Genomic DNA, 18,379 nt, shown 5'->3' on the forward strand with positions numbered 1-18,379 from the left:
GGCTGTGAAACCGAAGCAGGGGAGGAAGAAGAAGAAGAAAAAAATAAGTGAATCTGTCAGAGCTGAGTAGCCTGCAGTCAATTTTGCCATTGTGAACAGGGGGCTGCCGAACAGAAGAGTTTAGGGGCATGAAAGAGAAATGAAAGAAAAACAAAGGGAAGAGCTGCTACTGTTATGACCGATAACTTGTCATATCAGTATCTTATGCCAGTAATACACACTAATAAGCTGGTTTTGATAGGGAATAAGAAAGCAGAAGTAAAATGGATTCATTCTTTCACTTGCATTTCACAGAGGTGATTTTTAAAATAATGCAAATTATTACTATTATTATTATTTAAAAAAAACACCACCACCACCAAAAAACCAAAGCTTCTCAGCTGTATGAAACAAATGCCAGTGGCTAGCCAGCTGCCATTTTAAGGCTATGTTTTTAATTTTATTTTTAAACCATCCATTAGACTGACCTTGGTCTTCAGCACAGCACACAACATACTGTTTTATCTATCTGCTTTTCCTGAGGTAAATCTCTTTCCTGAGGTAAACCTCTTTCCTGGCAAATGCAGAAGGGGTGTGCAAGGAAGGGGGAACTCTGTTATTAGGCAAACCAGTTTCTGGGAACACTGAGAGAAAACAGATAAATAGAGAATTCACTCTGCAACTTTAAAGAAGGAAGACCCAGTCAGCTGTGGGAAATCAGTCAATTAATTAGTGTTTATAAAATGGAGGTAAAGGGTGCCAAACAGTCTTTAATGTGAAGCTATATGACCTTGTAAGATTCTGCTCTTTGGTTGCTATTAGATCACACTTTTTATTATTATTTTTTAAAGGGTTTTATTAAAGTCCATTCAAGGGTGAGTTGAGGTAAAACATATTGTTAAAAAAAAGCTTTTGACAGAATATGCTATATATTTTAGCCTGCCTCAGTGATTTCTGTCACATTCTATACTACGTATAGTGTTGTTTAAGAAACATTAAAGGTCTAGACTTCTTTTTGTCACATTCATTCTTGAGAAAGAAAGAAAAAAATTAACTATTGGAAGTACTAATGGGAGCACTGATTGTTGAATAATCTTCAGAGCTGACATAAAACAACTTCTTCTGCCTGCCAAATGCCTCAGTTGCTAAGTTGATAGTAAAGGACATTTCTCTGTAGGATCATGGTCTATAAAATTGTTAGGGATTTCTGCTAGAATGCTTCTGGTTGTATGTCTTTTTCTTATGGGGCAACATTTAGTGTTTGGAAGCAGCAGCAACCAAAGCCATACAGCAAATTGCCCTACAGCAAGATTTTGGGTTAGGGTTGGGTGAGAATGTCATATTTCCCCCATGAATCTTAAATCCCATCACTTAGAGCGGGGAAGCAAGTTTTTCCTAAAGTGTGACTAATGGCTCATTGACACTGGACTTGCTCTAAAGTCTGTATTGCTCCAGCTTATAACATACTTTATTAACTCTTAGGGACTAGTGTTCCCCAAGATCTGTGCATCCTATGGGGTTTGCCTAGCTTCTCTGTTGATTGACTGATGAATGTCTCTTTCCCAATACTTAGGCTTTGTCCCGACTAATTGTTTATGTACAATGTGCAGATACCATTAATGTTGATGATTTCAATGGGACTCCGGGAAATCGTCCCCACGTGCCGATATCTACATAATACTTGTTGCCTTCCAGCTCTTTGCAGAGAATACACAAGGCATTCAAACAGCTCTAAGAGCCCTGTCTCTGCCAGTCGGAACTACTATAATTATGGAGTAGGAATCCAGATTTGTGATCTCTGTGTTGGCTTGGGGCATGTCTGTAAGGCATTTTCTCCCTTAAACGGCATGAGATGTTGATTCAGGCACACAAATGCCCTCATTCCCATTCATTCATTCATGCTATCTTATCATACCCTGGGCAAGCATCAGCGTGCTTGCCCATCTGCCCAGTGTCCATTGGGGCACATCTGTGGGGGTTCTCAACCTGTAGGTCCCCAGATGTTGTTGGACTACAACTCCCATCATCCCTAGCTAGCAAGGTCAGAGCTCAGGGATGATGAGAGTTGTAGTCCAACAACATCTGGGGACCCACAGGTTGAGAACCGCTGCTCTAATGGGACACAAGCGAAGAAAAAGGGAGAAGATTCTCTTGTCCCATCATGGCTGCTGGTTCTTCTTCTTCTTCTTCTTCTTCTTCTTCTTCTTCTTCTTCTTCTTCTTCTTCTTCTTCTTCTTCTTCTTCTTCTGCTATTGCCAAGGCCAAACAGAAGGAATGGATACAGGGTAGTGGAGATTGCTATAGCGGATTGCCGCAACAAGAAGAAACCACTGCTTCTGCCACTGCCAGTGTCAAAAGTGGGCTGCAAGTCATAAGCACTGTTGAAAAAGAGCCAGAAATAGGAATGGCAGGTGACAGGTAACAAGCCCTTGTGGTGCCTTTGAAACGGCCTGCACAAAGTCTTCTGCTCCTTTTTGTTTCCATGCTGCTAGCAACCAACAGAGCATGGTAGCAGGAACCTTGACTTGTGATAAGAGAACAGCAGTAGTTTCAAAATAAAGGAAATTTGGATAGGACATCCCTACCCCACTCTCCATATTGGGCAATTCCTAGAGAATGGTACCATATTTAGAGGCATGCGTTTTGCAGAATCCTTTACCTGTTTCACACTGAGCCAGTCCAGACCATCTCAAAGCAGTAGAGTTAATTGTTCTGGGTTGTAATAAGGGTCAGACTTTTGTTTTTTTTTTTAAATAACAATTTCGTCCATATCCTTGCTGTGAGAATATATTCATTTTCCGGCAGAGCACCCAGAAATCAGCTGCCATAGTTTTCCTGTGTAAAACAGATAGCTGCTGTGAAAAAGCTGAATGTGACATTTTTAAAAATCTGGAATGTATCTATATTTAGGAATTTGCCAGGTTTTATGGAAGTGTTCCTATTTAAGGTGATGATAAAACGTTTTGCTTTGTGTATCCAGGGATGGATTTTTTATTTATTTTTTGATAGCGAAATAATTGAGTGCTGAGCTGTAACTTGCCCACACCTGCCTCTCTTTTTTTCCTTTTTTTTTTTTTTACAATTCTGAAGAAGGAATGTGTTTTTAAACGTTTATTCACTAGCTGAGAAGACAAAGCAACAGTAGATTAGGAAGACAAACAAGAGAGTCAAAAGTTCAAACTTTTTTTTGTATTAAATGACACGGTTTGAGTACTTCTGTATATAACCCAGTTCAGATATGGCTCCAGTGTCTGTTAACAACTACATCCAACTGTTATTATGGGTTTTCATAATTAGACAATTATTTATCTTCTGACGTGTTCAGGGCTTTCGATAAACACAGAAGCAGGATGGTTTCCTCGCAGGGTGCATTTTTTTAAAAGCTTAGATGGGATTCTAACACCACTGTTGTCGGTGAAAATAAGGCTGGATTAGAATATGGGAGATAGGCATTTGAAACCTACTTAGGGGTGTTCCTGGTAAAATCCTAGTCACATAAGGAACTGCCTTATATCAGCTTGGCTCATTAGCCCCACCTAGGTCACTAAATCAATTGGCAGTGGTTCACCAATGTTTTAGCAGAAGCCCTCAACTACCTGGAGATGCCAAGGATTGAATTTAGGGGCTTTGGACATGCAGAACATTTTCTAGAAAAATAGCACTGAAGAAGCATATTCGCTTAAACGGAAGGGCACACATATTTAACCGATGAGCTTATGTTTGAGGGTAAACTTGATTGTTTTGAAGCTATTTTGGTTCTGGTGCGCTAACAGGGAATGAAATAGAAAATGCTAACACGTCTAACTAGGAATGGGTAGCTTCCGTTTATTAAGCTGTTAATTGTTCCCCATTCTTCAATATCACAAAAGGCACCTCCACTTAATTTTTGCATCCCCCCCCCCTTGAAATTTCACCTCTCCTCTAAGGAGCTGTAGGATTTGTGATTTTCCTCCCACCCTTTAATCCTCCCAACAAACCTGTGAGGTAGGTTATGCCCAAAGTCACCCAGTCCGCTTCACGGTTGAGCAGAGATCTGAACGAATAATTTTTGAGCGAAGTAGGGACTCTTCTCCTGCAAGTGGAACAGACATGTCTTACCTCAGCAGCAAGCCATAACTTTTTTGTTTGCTATACCGTAAATAGATTATGGATACAACGTAAACATGCATTTTCCTTTTTGTATTAGAAAATAGAAACAAAAATGACACATTATAACTGGAAATATTTTTTGCTTAGAAGTTGTCTGTGTTATAATACTGATCTCTCTCTCTCTCTCTTTCTCTTTGTCTCATTCTTTCCCTTCTATAGGTAAAGATGAGCCTTCAAGCTATATTTGCACAACATGCAAGCACCCTTTTAACAGCGCTTGGTTCTTGCTTCAGCATGCCCAGAACACACATGGATTCCGCATCTACCTGGAAACAAGCCCTTCAAACAGCTCCCTTACTCCACGCATCACCATCCCTCCTCCTCTGGGACCCGAGACTGTTGCACAGTCCCCGCTGATGAATTTCCTTGGTGACAACAACCCTTTTAGTCTCTTGCGAATGACCGGTCCCATCCTGCGCGATCACCCTGGCTTTGGCGAAGGCCGGCTCCCCAACACGCCTCCCCTCTTCAGCCCGCCGCCTCGCCATCACCTGGATCCGCATCGCCTTAGTGCCGAAGAAATGGGGTTAGTTGCCCAGCATCCCAGTGCCTTTGACAGAGTCATGCGTTTAAACCCCATGGCAATTGAGTCGCCAGCGATGGATTTCTCCAGAAGGCTTCGAGAACTGGCAGGGAACAACTCCACCCCTCCGCCAGTTTCTCCCAACCGCAACAACCCTATGCATCGCTTGTTGAATCCTTTCCAGCCAAGCCCTAAATCTCCTTTTTTGAGCACCCCGCCATTGCCGCCGATGCCCCCGAGCAGCACTACGCCTCCCCAGCCTCAGGCTAAGAGCAAGTCCTGTGAATTTTGTGGGAAAACGTTCAAGTTCCAGAGCAATCTCATCGTCCACCGGCGCAGCCACACAGGAGAGAAGCCCTACAAATGCCAGCTCTGCGACCATGCCTGTTCCCAAGCTAGCAAGCTAAAACGCCATATGAAAACGCATATGCACAAAGCTGGGTCCATGACAGGGAGGTCGGATGACGGATTGTCCGCCACAAGCTCCCCTGAGCCCGGCACAAGTGAGCTCACTGGGGAGGGACTAAAGTCTAGTGAGGCAGACTTCAGGAACGAGAGCGATCCTTCTCTAGGCCACGACAATGAAGAAGAGGAAGAAGAGGAGGAGGAGGAAGAAGAGCTGGAAAACGAAAGTAGGCCCGAGTCCAGCTTCAGCATGGACTCGGAGCTGAGCCGTAACCGAGAGAACGGTTCCAAATCGCTGCCAGATGAAAAATCCCTCGTCCTAGGGAAAGTGATAGAGAATGTTAGCCTTGGTACCATCCAGCAATACAGCGACATGTTGGCTGAGAAGCAGAAAAGGAGCGGCTTCATGAAGAGGTCCTCTGACCAGCGAGACCTCTGCCCCCGAGACCTTTGCCAGAGAGACACCGGCGACGAAGACTCGGTAGCTGGAGAACTTGACCGTACTGAGGAGGGGACAGTCAACGGGAGGAACTTTGGTCCCGGAGAGCCTTTCCCCGGCCTGTTCCCTCGCAAGCCCACCCCCATCACAAGCCCCAGTTTAAACAACTCCTCAAAAAGGATAAAGATAGAGAAAGATTTGGACTTGCCACCAGCAACAATAATCCCTTCTGAAAATGTTTACTCGCAGTGGCTGGTGGGGTACGCAGCGTCGAGGCACTTCATGAAAGATCCATTTCTTGGGTTCACAGACTCCCGACAATCCCCCTTCGCCACCTCTTCTGAGCATTCCTCCGAGAACGGAAGCCTGCGTTTCTCCACCCCTCCAGGGGATATGCTGGACGGCGGTCTCTCAGGGCGCAGCGGGACGGCGAGCGGAGGCAGCACGCCCCACATCAGCGGACCTGGCCCCGGCCGACCCAGTTCCAAGGAAGGACGGCGGAGCGACACGTGCGAGTACTGTGGCAAGGTCTTTAAGAACTGCAGTAACTTAACGGTGCATCGGCGGAGCCACACGGGAGAGCGGCCTTACAAATGTGAGCTCTGCAACTATGCATGCGCCCAGAGCAGTAAGCTGACGCGTCATATGAAAACACATGGCCAGATAGGGAAGGAGGTCTACCGCTGCGACATTTGTCAGATGCCCTTCAGTGTTTACAGCACCCTGGAGAAACACATGAAAAAGTGGCATGGCGAACACTTGCTGACAAATGATGTCAAAATTGAGCAGGCAGAAAGAAGCTAAGGCCCCCGCTGGGTTTAAAAAAAAATAAAAATCAGGGGTCTAGGTAACATTTAAATTGTACAGTTTTAACTATTGCCAACTGAGAAAAGCTGACCTAACTTGCCTCCATATACATAATTTAGCATAACTATGGCAGGTGCCAGAATTTGGCACTTAAATATAACCTGTGTCTACAAAGTTCTATTAAACCTGAGGATTGGTTAAGGCAGTAAAAATTGTGAAGCCTTTTAACTGTGCAATAATTTCTGTATTTATTGGGTTATTTTGTATTTTTTAATTTTTTTTTTTGGCATGTGCAGGTATTTTTTTTTTAATACTTTCCCCTCCTGTTTTAGATTTCCTTTAAAATTTTGTTGAGTATCCCATTCTAATTTTCCCCACTAGTAACCTGAGATTATTTGCATTACAGGGGGAGATACATATCAATTTAAATTATAATTTTATAGGGCCGCTGCTTTGTTGAATCTTATGCTAAGCATGTGTAATTTCTTGTGAAGAAGCCAGCATTTTAAATAATAATTTTCTTCTCTCTCTTATTATTATTTTTTAGCCCCCCCCCCCCCCCCCCGCTTTTCTTTGAGAAAGAAAGGAAAAGGAAATCATTTGAAAATTAGGAAATATAAAATAGTACCGCGGATAACAATCTTAAAAATTGTAGCACTTTCTTTTGGATTTGGATCTAATATGTAGCACTGTTGATGCCACTAAAAATAGAGGCCTTTACAATTTTTTTTGTAAAAAAAATAAAATCCCAGACTTCCACAGTAGAAGTTATGAAAGCTAAAAAGAAATAGGCAAATTTGTTCCCACCCCCCCTTAAAGGCAGCTATATTTATAAGAGCAATAGCAAGAGTTGTGCATTATTAGTATGGAATTCGTTCCGTTTACTAATGACTTACTTTCACCTTTCTGCCATCTTCTTTAACTTCATTACATAAAGGGAATGCAAGAGCCCTGACAGCTAGCAGCATGTGCAAATTTTAGAAAGCATGGAGAAAGAAAAGGAACCTTGCTTGTCGCCCCCCTCCCCGCCCCATGTCACTTGCTATTCTGGCCTTAAACTTTACGCACACAATAATTGAAGTTATCACTTGACGACCTGAATACATGATAATGGCTGCAACGGACCATTCTGTAGCAAATACACCAGTGCCCCTTTTGGGGGACCGAGTTTGCCACCCTAACCGCATGTTAGCTGGGAGTAAGCCCCACTGAACTCAGCAGGACCTACTTCTGTGTAGACACAGTTAGGATTGCACTCACTGCAAACGTGGTTTCGTACTGAATCTCAGTTTGTGTAGTAAGTGCACATGTGTGAACGCAGGGACATTAGTGCGCACACACTATGGCTAAAGTAATTGTTTTGATTAGGACTGGTGAATCAAATTACGGTACCTGATGAATCACATGAAACCTGCATGCTGCTTCATATGGCTAAAACAGTTGCTCTGAAGAAGAAAGCCCATGATTTTTTTGTGTGGTACATAGATGCATCACAGTGGGTGCCCATTAGAAGTGGCATTCCCTCCTCTGTATGCTTTGCATGCAAAAGGTTCCAGGTTCAATCCCTGGTGTCTCCAGAGAGGGCTGGTCTGAAGCCTTGGAGAGCTGTCAATCATTATAGACCATGCTGAGCTCGAGGGACGACATCTTCTAATAAGGGGCAGCCTTTCCCCCCTTTTCCTGTTTAGAAGTGCTCTCCACTGCTTTTTTCCTGGTCACAACCGTAGGAACACTTACCTGGGAGTAAGCCTCATTGAAGGCAGTGACTTATTCCTGAATTTGACCTGCGCTGCGCATATATTAAAGAGGGGGATTTAATCTAACCAATTCATTGATTAAAGGTTGACATATTGTCATATGATCAGTTTTCTCAGGGTGTATTATCTATCACATCAGGCAATTACCCGTCACATTAGGCAATTATACAACAATGGGAGATGTTAATCCTTGTTGACACACATTAAGCAGGGCACATAAACTTGCATAAGAACTTTCGCTGTGTGAACTTGAAAGAGCCCCAGTTTACTCCCAACAGCCTTTGGTAAGGAAGAGTAACAACATCTTAACCCTTGCGTCCTTCCAGTCTCCCTCTGTTGGATGCTGACTGCTTAGCTAGCGAACAAAATAATAAACTTTTATCAAGCTGACCCCTACGGAGAGTTCCGGCCATATTTTGTCTGTTGTAGCAAAACAACAGAGATTCCTGTGCCACCATAAATGTAAGATATATGTTTGGCTTCAAGGTGCTAGAAGACTCAAGTTTTTACATCAACAGGATGTATAGAAACCCAGTTTAAAATAATGATGTCGGGTCCAAATTCCCACCACAAATGGGACCAGCCACACATAAGCCCATCCCAAGCAACCCATAAAATCCACACCCCAGTGCCCCATTAAGCAGTAAGTAAATGGAAGTGATTCTTGAAGAGCAGATAGCTCCAGATGACTCAGCTAAGTGAGCCAAGCTATATACTTCCCTAGGCTTGTTGGACATTGGGACCTGATGGGAACTTTTTCCCTACTCCAGATACCAGGTATTTTAGCCCCCTGGGCTACGATGTTCCTGAAAACAGTTCCCAGCACTATGGCGACACCCAACTCCCAATATTTATTTGAGCAACTCATGGGTTTACATTATATTTACATTACTCATGTTCTATGTTTTTATTTTATTATTTATTGAATTGATATACCACCCTACACCCCCAGGTCTCAGGGTGGTTCACAGAATAAAATCAGAATATAAAACCACAAAGTACATAATCAAAATAAAAACGACAACAACCCAATAACGCCACCCCCTTGATTGTAATATGGAGCTAGAAATAGGAGGGCCGAACTTGCTGCCCCAATCATCATGTCCCCTGCTGGCTGAATCCCTTCTCCGCCATCTATAAACTGGGGAAATATCTTTAGAAGTGAGCATATTCTACACACCCAGTTTCACTTGATCATCTTGAGTTCTAAAACATGGGACAGTCGTGGCATGTGGTGTAGGATCCCCTGTACAGACATACCCCAGCACATGGACATAGAGAGGCAGAGACCTAATGGGGATGTGAGATGGCCCCATTCTGTTCCCTCCCCACAGTCACAGCTATGTGGATGATAACTTCCAAATAGGGCTAATCTTTTACATGGGTTTGTCTTTAAAATGGCAGCTGATTTAAAAATGAGAGTACTTGTTCCCTAATTTTGACGCGTCCGATATTCAAGAAATATTCAATATTCAAGTACTATAACGCTCCCATGGTTGCCGTACTGTTTCTAAAGGCAAGACCAGTGCAGACCACCAGCTACTTCCGGTGGTCCACCACTGGTGTTTGCCTCGGGTCTGAAGATGGCAATTCTCATGCACCAGATCTCCCGGGTCAAGTTGGCTTGGTGAATCACTGCTTGTACACTCTGTTTCACATTCAGTATACCACACAGAGACAAATACACAAGGTTGCTCACCACAATTATGGAAATGCTTGTAAGGAATATCTGTACTTAAGACTGGGATCTGAATAAAACACACACACACACACACTCCTGCATATTTGCGCACCCCATGACACCAATTTGTGCAATATTGTACAAATACGATTTGCTTACTTCACAGTGGTTTCCTTACACAGTGGTTTCCTTCCTGGCTTTTGCCTAAGACTTCTGTATAAACTGTGCTCTCTAGCAAAAAGCAACAGTTATAGTTACAGCTGTTATTCAAGAGCCGAGTGCTAGCCTAGACTGCGAGGCATTTTGCCAGGGAAATGAAAATATTGTCTCGTATAATGCACAATTATGTTATTGTAAAGTAAATAGGCCAAATGCTCCCTTTTAGAATAGTGCCATTAAAGTAACGTGTAAGTATTGACGAAGCGTCTCTATAGTCAAGGTTTTGAGGGTTGCAACCTTTTAAAGGGTACTGAAATAAAAAGGTGCGTAAATTAAAAACTCCCTACATTTGGAAGTGCACGATTTGAGTTCCATAAAGCAGGTTTGTTTTGTTTCTGGTTTTGTTTTGTTTTTTAAAAAAACATCTTCATTATTCATTGAATTATAAAAACTAAATTAAAAGCCGTGACGTCCCGTTTTTCTATGGATAGATTTTTGGGTAATTTAGCACTGGGGAAGGATCCATAATTGTAAACCAATTTGCCCACAGTCTTAAACTCCAGTCACACACTGTACTTCGTTTAGGGTTACTGGATGTGCTTTGTTTATGCTAAATCTCATATTCCAGTAGGTAATATCTCACATAGAACAGAAAATAAGGACCCTCACTGGGAACACTAAAAGCCCTTTGGAAGTTACTGTAGGTGCCAGATCAGTCCTATTTGAAGCTCTTGGCTCAGCCTTTTCATTCTGAACTTTCTTAAGGCAAATGATTAGATTAATCCCTTGATGGGGACAATGAGGTCAGGGGGAAGGCACCTACAGACCTATAGCTTGGTGTATTTGTTTGGTTGAAAGAGTAGGAACCCATTTAGGCAAAAATATTAAATAACCTGCTCTTCTCTTCTTTTCTGTTTTTTTAAAATCATTTTCAAGTGTGGCTATCCAGGGAAGATAGACAGTTACCAGAGGAGACTCAGCCTCCTTTATGCCTTTTACCTGCTCACAAGTCAGATTTTGTATGTTGCCTTGACCGCAGAATCTAAGTTGCATTTTTCTTTACTTGGTGTTGTGTTGTTTGACAGGGCTGTGGAATAATGGGACTCTTGGTGGGCTTTTGGCTTCCGTATGCATCTCTCTCATGTGAGCATTCCACCACATGTGTCCATATGCCTCATAAACTTCCTTTTTCTTTTAATATCCCAGATCAGAATAGGTGCCCTCATCCAAATTGCCCATCTTTCTTTTGTACATTGGGTAGACTCATATATATATATCTCCCCATCCTACTTGACCTAGGGAGGTTTTCTAGGGTATAATTTGGATTCCCCTGAGTTAGTCTGTCAAGACAGTGAACAATGTAAAAGTTACACATTTTGATTCTGTTGACCCGCACTTTAAAGCTTTTTGTTCGCATTCAAAACCAGCGGCTTCTGAACAAGAAATTACAACAGCTTTGTCTTTGCTTGGCCCAGAGGTGGGTGAAACTATTAAGGGGGACATCTGAGATTAAGTGTCAGTGTTGCTAAGCGTGGCATTCACAATACTGGCACTATAAAGAAAATAATAATAACTTATTGGACAGTTTTTCTACTGCCATTCAATTTGATGTGAGTGCCTTGAAAACTGATCTTCCTATTTGAGTCTCTTGAGACAAATGCAAACATTTTTGTGAAATGAAAAGACTTTTAAAAAAATCGGTAGAACAAGAAAAGTACGTTCTTTTAGGGTTAAAACAAAACAAAACAAAAGAGCCACATTTACTTAAAAAAAAAATCCTGGTTGAAGATAGTGGACATGAAAATGCCATAAGACCCAATCAAATGAAGATGTATATCCAGCACAACTTCGGACATCAATTTGCTGAATTGTTCTCAGCCTCTCTCTTTTTTTTCAGGACAACGCTGCTTAGGAAATGGAATGGAAATGATTTACTGCTGAATTAAAACTCAAATGACACAAATTGCAAGTTGTTATCATTGAATGAAAAAAAATTCAGGAACAACGGCTAATTTTTTTAAAAGTTAAATTTAGTGCACTCTGTCTTAAAATACGTTTACAGTATTGAATACATACAAGGGTAAAAAAAAATTGTGTGTATGTGTGTTTGAGCAATCTCTCTTCTTCTTTTTTTCAAAGTTTGCTTAATAGGTTATTAAAAATGCCATAATGGCCATGTGTATATTGTTTTCTTTTGGTGACGGGGTTTTAGTATATATTATATATATTAAAATTTCTTGATTACTGTAAAAGTGGACCAGTATTTGTAATAATGGAGAATGCCTGGGCATTTTACAAAACCAGAAAGAAAAAAAAAACTTTTCTCTTTTTTCCTTGAAAATGTTGCAGTAAAATTTAAATGGTGGGTCTATAAATTTGTTCTTGTCACTGTAACTGTAAAGTCTGAGTTTTAGTAATTTTTTTTCTGCCTTGGGTGTTGAATTTTTATTTCAAGAAAAAAATGTATAGAAACTTGTATTTGGGGATTAAAAGGTGACTGCTACACCATGTAGAAAAAGTATGTAGGAAAAAAGTGCTTAATATTGTTATTGCTTTGCAGATTAAAAAAAAAAATCACATTTCTGACCTGTACCTATTTTTATCTCTCTCTCTCCCCCCCCCCCTTCCCCTGCCCCTATATCCCCCTCTTCTGGAATGGATATTGATATTGGTTAATTCATATAATGTAGGCACTTGCTGTATTTTTACTGGAACTTGTAATTTTTTAACTGTACGCTTGTCCTTTTAAAGGGATTTAATGTACTTTTTTGTTAGTGAATTTGGAAATAAAAATAAAAACAAACAAACAGGCTGCCATAATATATTTTTTTAATTTGGCAGGATAAAATAGTGCAAAAAAAGAAAAAGAAATAATAATTGTATGTCAAGACCTTATTGTACAGAAGAAGGAAAAAAAAATAAAAATAAAAGGGTTGTTTAACGACCTGTTGAGTAAAAGAAACAAAACAATTATTATTTTTAATTATGTGATTTTTGGGGTTCCTTTTTGTTCTTCGGAAGGCGCGGGGTGTCAGGTTTTGTTTCGTTTATGAGTTGTTCTGTTCGCAATTTTAGTTGTGTGTATGTATATGTTTTTTTTTCTGTCACAAATGGCCTACAAAAAAAGAAAAGAAAAGAAAAGAAAGGAAGAAGCACTGTTCATACAGGGCAGTAATGACTTTGAAACTGCCTGGACCCCTTGTATCAAGGCCTTTCCAGGTAGAGTTGAACTAGGATGGATGGCTGTTGCCTGTTATTGTTAAATGAAACTCAGTTTTTGTGAAGATGTTTGACGTAACATTCCACAGATGCCCCCCGCTTTTTTTTTTAGAGTCGGGGAAGCGGCTTTTGCCTGGCACACGTAGACTTTCCGGCCCCAGTCCATAAAACGGCACGGTGTGTGTGCTTAAGATACCCGGTGCTACTGGTTTTGACATCACTGGCACCTACCGTGGGATGAAGGGCCATGTTTGCAGTCAGGGTACCCACCATCACTGGATAGGCACTGTTAATCCTCACTGCACCAACTATCTGCCAGGGCCATGTGCATCTGGACTTTCGCCCAATTGATCCTGCAAGGGTGTGGGGCCTGATCCCAGGGCCCTTGCCGGATCAGGGCACCCATCCATTACCACCTCTTCATAGCCTTCATCTGAAGCGATTTGAAAAGAGGTAGGGGGAAGGAAGGGAGACCAAACACTCTGTTGGTGCAACTGTGAATTGGGTCGGAGTGAAAAATTTGGCCTGGGCACATCCCACTTCTATCCCACCTTCCCTCTCCACGCCCCAATCCCTGTCAGAACAGGACCATGTACAGGTTTTGCCAGTCTGCTCTTTTGTCTGCTTTCATTGCTGTTGACTCCTAACTGTACATTCCATAAATTTCTTAAATATCTGAAGGACTGGGATGAAATTCTGTGCCTTTAGGTTGACAAACACTCCTCCCCAGGATTGCTTTGTTAAGTCCCAATAATTAGGATTATGCCATCAGTTGAGCGTTATTTTTTAATCTTTATTTTGTTTCTGCTGTTTCAGTTTTTTTTTTAAAAAAAAACAAACTTTTTTTGGGGGGGGACGGGGCAAGGCACCGTGCTAGGGACTATTTTAAGGTACGGGAGAGCAAACGCGAGGAGCCATTAGCAGTGTGTGAAGAAATAGCAGTGGGGGGGGGAGGGGGGAACACACGTGATTATGAAGTCACAGAGCCATCACAATGCCAAGGGCACGTTGGGTTGTAGAACTGGCCTAGCCATTCCTCCTTCCAGCTCTTCAGAATTAGGGATAAGGTTACGCTAAGACCTTGTTGTGGAGCAACCTTATATATGAACACCAGAGAACCTGGAAAAGCCATCTTCTTACAGAAATATTTCATAGTATCCTACAACACGCACACCCCTTCCCCTACTCTGGAGTAGGGGAATTTCAGAGAAATTTTTGGTGAAAACCAGGCATAGGGTATTTTATATATATATATCCCTAGGTGCCTTGCTTTCTCCGAAACTAAATCCACAGCGAAGTGAATTCAGATTTCATTTTGCCACTGTGAGCACGACACTTTTCATCCTGGATGAACTCAGATTTAAACCACCAGCAGCTGTCCTATTATGTGTCTTGAATCAATGAGAAACCAACACACAAGCACAAACATTGTGTTTCGTGAAACCACGGTGACCCCACCTCCTCCTCCTCCTCACTGCTTTTAAGAATCCCTGCTTCACAAGGCCGTGAGCACAATATGGCCGACATGCCACGGGTATCTCTTCTGTCGTGATTATATTTTACACTGCTAATATCAGCAACGTTAACAGTGTTAAGTCACAATTATCCCATGCAGCACACCCCTGCTCCGCTTAAAATCATTTCTGGAGCAACAGCCCTCCTCTTTTTTAGAATGTGGACGTTCAAAATAGAGCCTTGCACTTCAGCATTTCATCCTAGTCCTGATTAAATACAGTCCAAGGGTGGTTTTTTGTTTTGTTTTTCACAGGCAAACTCATTTTATGGTGCTCTTTGTATTTTAGAACTGCAAAGCAAAAGTAACGTTGATTTCAGTTGTTTGCATTTGTACCGGCAAGGCAAACTATTTTTATTACCTTTTTCTATTACTTATTGTATGAGCTTTCATTGTTTACTTGGAGGTTTTGTCTTTTACTACAAGTTTGGAACTATTTATTATTGCTTGGTATTTGTGCTCCATTAAAAAAGAAAAAAGAAAGGAAAGAAAGAAAGAAAGATAGGAGCACTTTTTTTTATTATGGGTAAAATGTTGAGATGGCAGGAGGTCATTTCAATATCACTTAGTGAAATATTTATTGTTCCTTTTATTCTCTGTACAAGACTCCTGACCTCTCCCCCATCCCACCCCACTTGTCACATTGTTGAGTTCAGCATGTGTCTACCATTTCATTTGTACGCTCGTTCAAAACAACGTTTGTTCCAGTTTCAAGTTATAAAAAAATAATTAAATAAATTGGACATTTGACTTGATCTCCAAATATTGTCTTTACTGCTTATTTGAAATTGGAGCTAAGGTGGCTGGCAAGTTTAGTTTTTTTTTTTTGTTTTTTTTTAAAAAAGGCACAGATTTGGGGGTGGAGAAACTTTGTCCTAAGGTGGCTAGACACATTATATTGTTCCAACAAGGATGCAGAAAGCCCTTGTGTAAAATAAGCACAGCCCTTTGGCATGACTCAAGGCTTTTCCATAGTTCAAAGAGCCAGCCTAGTTTTCGATGCAACACATTGAGCCCTGTTGTGGTGGACATTTTGTTCAGTCTCATTGCTTCCTAGCACATCTTGTTATCTGACCTTCAGTTACATCTGGTACAGTTATTAGCATGTACGTCTGGTACAGGGGAGCCTTTTGGCACAGAGGAGCCTTTACCACTGGGTAAGTGGAGGGGGACAAAGTCGATTCAGTCTGCTTTTAAAGGCAAACTTACCAAAATTAAGTCTGGAACAAAGGGCAACAGAGAAACTGAAATTGGAATATTCAGCCGTACCTACCACTAAACAACTGAAGCAGTAGCAAAGCACTCAGCATCGTGGAGGGAGTTCAGTAAGTTTTTAGAATAGTAAGCCCACAATTTATGTGCATTTAACTTGTGCGCATTCAGCTTTCAGCGCTTGGCATAATTATTTTTTTTTAAAATACAGTTTAATTTCACAATACAATAAAAAAGCAACCTAATCTAAACAAGAAATTGAAAAAAGGAGATAGAAGCAGTGCTTTTTCCCACTTTAAAAATGTTTAGGGGTACTCTCATTTTCCTACTCATACTGAAATACTGCCCCTCAATGTGGCCAAACTTAAGATTCACAAAATGTTTAGGGGTATGCGTCCCCCCAGAAAAAAAGCACTGGTTAGAAGAATACAAATATCTAAACTTGTATCCCATACAGAAAAAGGTGTACCCTCGCAGCTCTCACCTGGGAGCATCCCATTCTTCCCTCAGCCTCTCACCCTGGGAGATCTCACCTTCCCTATCTCTCATACAGGGGCCTTCATCTGGCTTGGCAAAAAAAATTAAAAAGGGGGCAGAGGTTCAGGAAAAAATACTTTGGCAATTCTGCCCCACATTGCATCCAATGTGTTATGATTACATGCAATCTGCAGAATGTAACTCCAGCATAAGTTGCAAGTTTGCTGTACTTGGCATATACAGTGGTACCTCTGGTTGCAAACGGAATCCGTTCCAGAGGCCCTTTCGCAACATGAAAAGAGCACGAACTGAAGCGCCGTATCTGCGCAGGTGCGTGGCGTGATTTGGCGCTTGTGCGCATGCGCAAGCTGCGAAACCCGGAAGTAACCCTTTCTGGTACTTCCGGGTCGCCACGGGACGTAACCTGAAAGAACGTAACATGAAGCAAACGTAACATGAGGTATGACTGTACCTGTGTGCTCTGTCCAAAGAAGGTTGAAGCTGTGGGTGCTTAAGGGCCAGAGAGGATGGCTGAGAAGGTCCCTAGACCCCAAAAAACTCAAAGACCATCAGGGGAAGAAATAGGAACACAGCATTTCATAATTTTGTGTAAAGAACTGGGAGCTGTTCATTCGTACAAATAGCCCGGACACATTCTGGTATATGATTAATTGCTTGCTATGCTTGCTAAAATGCAGGGATTTGGGGAAGGGGTCGGCTTCTGACATTCAGCCCAGTCATTGCTCTTCCCATTTGGAAGCCTGCCGCAGCCGAAATTTGGCTGCTTTATGCTTTCCGAGTTCTTGAGCAATGCAAGTGAATAAGAGTAAACAGTCAAGCATCATCTACATGCACCTGCATGCTACCTCTCCCTGCCCCCCCCCCCCCCGTGCATCAGCTTAAGATGTAACTAGCACAGGAATGCAGGAAGGTGCTGCATACTGAGTCAGACCACTGAGCCATTTAGCTCAGTATTACACGCTGCCTGAGAGAGCCTTGGACAGGCTCTCTCGCAGCCCTACCTGGAGACACCAGGGATTGAGCCTGGGAGCTTTTACGTACAAAGCTCGTGCTCTGCGCCTCTGAGCTCAAGGTCCTTCCCTGAGCAAAACATCAGCATATGGTGATAATACTTTCTCAACAAGGAGAGATGTAAATGAGGCTGCACTCCACTTTCTCCATACTCAAGCACCAATATACATTCTGGAAGAGACGTGCAACGAGAACGGAGTCAGCATTTGATTCAAAATTGATTCTAACAACCATCAGGTGTGTGCTGGCTTCTTGAAATCAGGGAATCACATCCTGTTCTTGGTCAGCTGCTTGTATACAGCTGTCAGGAAACACTCGATCTTTGCAAAACACCAGAATGTGAGGTGGGAGATAACACATGCAAGGCTGTCATATTCCTGGTAGGCTTGTAGCTGCGTTAGTTGATGAAATTATTGGTGGGGACATGGGGCTGCCTGACCCACAGATTTCAACTAGTTCTTCGAAGTATTTACTTATGCAAGTTTTGCAGTATCTCAACATCCTGTAAAACAAGGAAGGGCCATAGCCCAATGGTAGAGCATACCATTTGCATACAGAAGTTCTCAGGTTGAATCCCCAAGTAGGGCTGGGAAGAACAGTCGCCCTCAAACCTTGGACAGCCACTGTCAGTCAGTGTTAACAGTGCCAAACTTGATGGACCACTGATCGGAAGCTTTCTGTATTCCTAGGTAACCAATCGCTGCAAAGGCCCAACATCATGCCAATGTTGTGGGATGAGTTTCAAAGTAGGAGCCAAATGTGGAAACAGGCAAACTCTGGAAACTCAATATGTACACATTTCCTCTCCCTTGCACACATTCACACAAACAGATCCCTTGCATCAGGCAACACCTTCTCACCACTACTTCCCTGCTCAATCTGGGCATTTTCCTAAAAGAGGTGCACTGGAACTTTACATCCTCTAGCAGAGAACCAGATAGGGATCTATCCTAGGCAGGAATATACGTTTTTCATCCCACCAGCACTTACACCTTCTAACCACCACTCTAAAGGTAAAGGGACCCCT

The 18,379-nt window shown here is 42.1% G+C and overlaps 1 protein-coding gene across 8 annotated transcripts in view; it reads left to right on the forward strand.

Moving 5' to 3' along the window:
• Positions 1–13,941, forward strand: part of BCL11B (BCL11 transcription factor B) — a 165,608-nt gene extending 151,667 nt beyond the window's left edge. For 7 of the 8 annotated variants that reach the window (XM_028715414.2, XM_028715336.2, XM_028715742.2 and 4 more), the window contains one exon: positions 4,288–6,856. In XM_028715414.2, coding sequence (XP_028571247.2) covers positions 4,288–6,299 — 2,012 coding nt within the window. In that variant the 3' untranslated portion in view covers positions 6,300–6,856. Of the gene's footprint in view, positions 1–4,287; positions 6,857–11,796 lie in introns of those variants that run through there. The other variant, XM_028715583.2, reaches the window with a different exon arrangement.
• Positions 13,942–18,379: the final 4,438 nt, after the last annotated feature.

Source organism: Podarcis muralis, chromosome 1 (assembly GCF_964188315.1).
Source record: "Podarcis muralis chromosome 1, rPodMur119.hap1.1, whole genome shotgun sequence".
Taxonomy (NCBI): domain Eukaryota; kingdom Metazoa; phylum Chordata; class Lepidosauria; order Squamata; family Lacertidae; genus Podarcis; species Podarcis muralis.